Source organism: Rutidosis leptorrhynchoides, chromosome 6, assembly GCF_046630445.1.
Source record: "Rutidosis leptorrhynchoides isolate AG116_Rl617_1_P2 chromosome 6, CSIRO_AGI_Rlap_v1, whole genome shotgun sequence".
In the NCBI taxonomy this organism is placed as follows: Eukaryota; Viridiplantae; Streptophyta; class Magnoliopsida; order Asterales; family Asteraceae; genus Rutidosis; species Rutidosis leptorrhynchoides.
Window position 1 is genome coordinate 313,535,863 of NC_092338.1, and position 6,117 is coordinate 313,541,979.

The 6,117-nt window shown below is 30.8% G+C and overlaps 1 protein-coding gene across 1 annotated transcript; it reads right to left on the reverse strand.

The window, feature by feature from the left end:
- Positions 1-670: 670 nt before the first annotated feature.
- On the reverse strand, positions 671-4,672 carry LOC139852119 (serine/threonine-protein phosphatase PP2A catalytic subunit). The gene is made up of 11 exons (XM_071841342.1): positions 4,441-4,672; positions 3,350-3,406; positions 3,163-3,246; positions 2,851-2,922; positions 2,678-2,749; positions 2,481-2,521; positions 2,270-2,336; positions 1,978-2,169; positions 1,782-1,871; positions 1,588-1,695; positions 671-1,198 (listed from the first exon to the last, which is right to left on the reverse strand). Exons 1-11 carry the CDS (start codon positions 4,531-4,533, stop codon positions 1,133-1,135), a joined length of 942 nt encoding a protein of 313 aa, XP_071697443.1. The 5' UTR covers positions 4,534-4,672; the 3' UTR covers positions 671-1,132.
- Positions 4,673-6,117: the final 1,445 nt, after the last annotated feature.

Below are 6,117 nucleotides of genomic sequence, written 5' to 3' on the forward strand. Positions count from 1 at the left end.
ATTGCTGAAAAACACCCCCGACAATTTTCAGTAAACTTCACCATCAGCTCACATTTTAGCCCGCGGCGCAGCTCAATGCTGTATCTGATTCTGATTTGAAGTTCAGGGACTGAACTTGTCAGACTCTGATTCTCATGCAAATTCTGAAAATGCACTAAGTATAAGTAGACTTTTCCTGACACTTTTTGAGAACTCTCTCCGGTGACACTTTCTGGTGGCATTTTCTGATGTATAAAATTCAGGATCTTACAGGAGTAAAAGTGAAACTTTCCAAATAAACAAAGCCATGAAAGAAGTGCAGTTAAGCTGATACAAGACTGAAAGTACTATGTTCAACAACCTTCTGTGATGACTGAGCCATGTAAATTGTTTTTTCGTGTGGCCATTTTAAGTAAACAAACGACAATTCATTTAAAGAGTGAAATGTGTAACAGTGTTTAGAAGAACTATTAGTAATGTATCAAAATTCAAAATAATAATAAAAATGTGTACATACAAAACAGACAGTACAAAATGAGAAATAAGTTTGGCAGACACAAATTTGCAAATTCAACTTAGAAAACAACCTAACTAAACAGATCAATCATAACTTAGACGTAGTAAATTTATTTTTTTTTCAAAAAAAAAAAAAAAAAAAAAAAAAAACCTTACACTTAGTAATTCACAGCACTCGACCGAAATAAATGGCGCGAAAAAACCGTCCTTGACCTTAGAACCAGTCCTTTTGGTTACATGACCACATTAAACCACCTAAAATCGCACAGTTAAGAGCGAAAAATGACAAAGATAAGAGAACCTTGATAACAAATCAATAGCAAGTATTGTTAACTAATGTCAAAAAGAATTATAATATCAAATCAAAATAAAAAATGAAAAAGGAAAGACACAAATCAAACAAATGACATTTTAGATGTCTTTCCTCTACAAACATAAAACTGAAATAGGGAAAAAAAAATTAATAAGAGACGACCAAACTGCGTTGATAGACAGTGTTATGTTTGCGCGTCGAATTAACTCCAGGATCACCACCTCATTTTCAACGTTCGTATACGCCCTTTTGGTCTGCTTATTTCCCAACAGTAACACCATAGTTGAGGCACATGCCGGTCCGATTAAGAGTACCATGTCAGCATCACAAGAAATAATCTGGTGTCCTACGTGTCACATCTGGCTCTCCCCTCCTTGGAGCTGGTTCAAACTGAAATTCAAAAGCCCGTAATCTAATAAGTCGTCTCATTATACATAGGCCTAAGTGTGAATTTAAATCAAAAATTGGAATTTTACAAGCTATGATAGGTCATATACATAAAATTTCAAATACTCATGACTTGACCCTTAAAGTGTGAATTTAAAACAAAAATTGGAATTTTATATACACACTAGAAAATTTCAAAGTTGGACACGATAATTAAGGGTGAAATTTGAAACATTTTTCCAAACACTCATGACTTGACCCTTAAAAATATGCACGTAATGTGAGGCAATCATGACTCATGAGTCATGACCCTAATGGTAATCATCGACCCAAACCCGGTTTGACCCAAACCGGGTTTGACCCAAACTAATTTTTGCAAGAGAAAGAGAAACCTGAATGAAAGTGTGACCCTTGCAATCGTCTACTTCAAGGATTGAAGCCATGTTCCCACAACGGTAACAATAATTAGGTGCGCTAAAAATCGTCACAACCTTTTGTTCCTGTTATAACCAATTGTCCAATTACATCCTAACAACATTTTCTTGAAAAATAAATTCACACCATTAAACAGTAATAAAATTCTTACATGACCCCAGTTGAATCCCTCCATAACGAGCTGATGGGCCCTAGCAATGAGCTTTAAGCCGTTGGTATGGTTGAACTGCTCAGATATGTCCTACATAACAATGATAAAAAAAATCAAATATAAAGATAAAAGGTGTTAGCTTTATATGCAATTATACATAAAAATTAAATGAAACAAATGTAGAAGATATATATACTTGGCCAAACGTGTATCCTGCACCCCGAGGTGAGATGCCCCAACCACAACGGTCATCCGGGTCGGACCATAAAAGATCACACATGGGCCCCTCATGGGGCACTTCTTGAACACGGTCAAAGTTCCTTATATTATCGAGTGTCTCAATTGAAGGAGACAATCCACCATGGAGACAAAATATCTCAGATTCGACCTAAAAGCCAATGGTTAACAAATAATATCATAATCAAGAAAAGTAAAGGCGGAAACTTGATATAAGGCGCAAGGGTAAAAAAGATATTAAGTTTACTAACCAATGCAGTGAGCGGAAAATAATCAAATAGATCCGTAAATGTCTTCCATACGTTAGCACTACCGTATCTGCACTCAATTTATTATTGAAGGGTATATTAGACATTTGAAAGATATTGAAATTTTTATGTAATAATGACTATATTATATTTGTATACATAATGATAATTCATAAGTCATAACTATGTTATACAAAGAGTGTTGGGAACTAACTTTCTTAGGCATTCATCATAAAACCCATAAACTTGAGTAATCTGTATAATCGGGAAAATATTAAAGATGTTAATGAAAAAAATATATTTTCAAAGCAGAAACAAATTTAAACCATATACGATTAACATAACAATAGTTATCAAATGAATCCGAAAAAATGCTACAATTTATTAAAATGCATATGCATAAAAGCTTACCTGCCGGCTTTCATGGTTTCCTCTCAAAATAGTAATTCGTTGTGGATAACGCACTTTTAGGGCCACCAATAGCTGAAGAACCACATGCGAATTAACAATTATCCGAAACACTTTATGTTAAAACTTAAAAAAAAAAAAAAAAAAAAAACTAAATCATATGGTGTAACACTTACAGTCACTGTTTCAACCGAGTAGTAACCACGATCAACATAATCTCCCATGAACAAGTAATTTGTATCCGGGCACTAAATAATTAATGACGAATAAAAACATCATTAGAGTCCATTTCTTCATAAGCCAAAACCTATATCCTACCTCGCATAATATGTACAAACACACACACATATATACATATTGTCTCCTAATTAAACTTTAACACATAACCTCTTGGTTTATGAGCGCAAATCGCTATCCCAAAATTTAACCATTTTAACATTTAAAAAAGAAGTGTGTAAGAAAATAAGAAATGCGACATAAACACGCACCTTTCCTCCAATACGAAAAAGCTCAGCAAGATCATGAAATTGTCCATGAATATCCCCACAGATTGTCACAGGACTTTTAACAGGCTGCAAAAATAAAATATATATAAATAATAATAGATAAATAAAAAGTGCATAAGATTCTTTTACTATAAATCATGCATTCCGTATAACAATGAGATGAATATACCTGCACATTGCTTTCTTGCATCAAAATCTCCTTTGCTTTCTCACATAATGACTTAACCTGCAATGATTAAAAACGTAACATTAAAAATATTATCCTTCACTATTCATTAAGTCACTGTTGATTAGGGGGGAAAAAAGAAGAAAATGCTCCACACGATCAAATCAAATCTGATATGATTTACACAAATTGCAACAATATTAAAGCATTTAAATACGTTCCCCACATGTTTTGAAAAAGATATAGTACTTATGATAATCGATTATTTTGGAGTCAGAAAATCAGTTTGGTATCAGCTACAACATCGTCACCCTAATAGAACACACTTCTGCCCATCTTTTTGTTAAAAGCTAAAGCTACAACAATATTTTATCTGTAAAATTCATTCATACTTGTGCCTAAAACATGTACAATCTAAAAGATTAAGATGAAATGAAAGAAATTTCTATTTTTCTATAACTTGTGTTGGTCATTGAATCAATCAGGCAGCGTACATTTTAGCTAGAAGTATCATTTTTCTTTAGATAAATAGAATTTGTCAGGAACATGATAAAGTATAATTAGTTACCCCTATTATAACTAAACGTGCAGGCCAGATTTCGTATTTCAACTATTCAATCTCCCTTAATCACTTCAATCGCACATTTACAATAATCCGGACCACATTCGGCTAAAAAGGATCCAAGAAGTATGAAAATGGAATACAATCACTAAAAAGTTATTGAATTTTACTAATAATAATAAAGCATAACAGTACATCTGCATTCAAATTTCCAAATTAACCAAATTTCACACAAAAACAATCCTATATAAATTTGTCTCACTAACATCAAAATCTTGAATTTCATATTATATATATTAGAGGAACCCCAAATTGTAGCTAATAAAAGAAGGGGAAAAAAAAAAGGTTCAAACTTTATTGTATTATTGTAATTGTAATAGATCTAACCAAAACAGATCTACCTAAATTAGATTAATTGATCCAATAATCAAATCACAAACATAACCCAAATTAAACAACACAACAACAAAAATAATAAAAATAATGGAATTTAAGAAATGTAAATAATTAATTATGACGTAAATAAAATCACCTCTTGTTCAGACAAGGGCTTGCACTGCATAAGCTGCGTTATATGTTCATCAACATTGTGAATAACGCGTCGCATAACTGGATCCAAGCTCATATTTTTATCTTCTTTTGGTAATTTTAATGACCAATTAATTTAACAAATCTAAAGATTTGAGTATTTAATTTTGTGGGTAAGGCGAAACATAATTAAAAAAATAAAGAAAAGAGAAAATATTGAGCGAGTGAAGAAGAAGACAGTGGATGGTGGTGGTGAAAATAAAAAACATTATATAATTATATTATATTATATTATATATATATATAATTATATTATATATATATATATATATATATATATATATATATATATATATATATATATATATATATATATAACACAAAAATATGAATAGTATAGGGGCATTTTTGACTTTTCACTATATTTTTTTTTACTTATTTTCATTTCACCAACAAAGCCCCTCAAACATTTTTCAATTCAAATCGACCCCTAAACAGGGGTAAAGTGTCAAATAACCATTTTCATAAAAAATCTTAATTAAAACTCCACCAAAATATTCAACGGGTCATATCTTATCGCTCGCAACGAGTTAAATTTTTCCAACACCATCGTTAAACTCGAAATAATTTTAGGAACACAATGTCACTAACTATACGCAAAACGGACGCTTTTTAAAAAACGCTAAATATTCGGGGTACTTTTCATACACGTTGATTTTGCGTTAAATTTTTAAAAGTCTACAATTCCATAGCGAAACGCAGAGATGCACATTTATTGTTAATTTAAAATAACATTTAAATCTTTCACGGGTTATACCTTTTAGTTCAACTCGATTGCGCTTGAACGACATCACGTTAGCCACGAAATAATTTTACAAACTAAACGCAATAAAATACATTGAAAACCGAACTCCCGACGCGAAGCGAGGGTTTGAAAACTAGTTATATACTAAAATATAAAACATACTCCCTCCAGATAAAAAAAATTAATTAAGTCATCTCTTTTTTTTTTTTTTTTTTTTTACTTTTGAGTTTAATCCCTTACCAATTCTCTATCATTTTATCTGAAATGACCCGTAGAATCACGGATTTGTTTAAAGGAAACAGTTTAATGATATGTTTTAGGTATTAAGTGAACGTAAATGCTAAAGTCATTTAGTTTAATGCCCGTGGAACCACATATTCCGACTAAGAAACTTGTCGTTGTTTTTACAAACATATTGATATACTTAACTTGGTCAGAATAAATGAACTACATTTATTCTCCCACAACTTTCTTCCAATTTTTATCACAATTATTATTTTTCTTGTCATAAAATTACAACATTTTATTGAGACATGTATTTCGCATATATATGTAACGTAATTAATCACGTAAAGAGAACTCATATTTGAATAATAATAATAACGTTTGCTCTAAAATTGAGTATTAATATTTTTAATATTAATATTAATAATAACATATGCCTCTTTATTGTATTTTTTTTTAAAAAAAAATAAATAAAAAAAGATAAAAATAAATAAAAATAAAACAAATTGAAATAAGTAAAAAAAACTCAAATTCAAAATAAAAAACAAAAATAAAACTGATATTAGCATGACATCACGGACGAGTACTCGTTGTTTGTGTTTTATTGTAGTGTTAAGTTAAAGGAAAATGCTAACATCGTTAATATGTGTA

Coding starts and splice junctions, on each gene's coding strand:
- LOC139852119 (XM_071841342.1), bottom strand. CDS start 4,533: ATGAGCTTGGATCCAGTTATGCGACGCGTTATTCACAATGTTGATGAA. Junction 2,750..2,850: donor ACTCGGTTGAAACAGTGACT/GTAAGTGTTACA, acceptor GTGGTTCTTCAG/CTATTGGTGGCCCTAAAAGT. Junction 1,696..1,781: donor AGGGATTCAACTGGGGTCAT/GTAAGAATTTTA, acceptor TGGTTATAACAG/GAACAAAAGGTTGTGACGAT.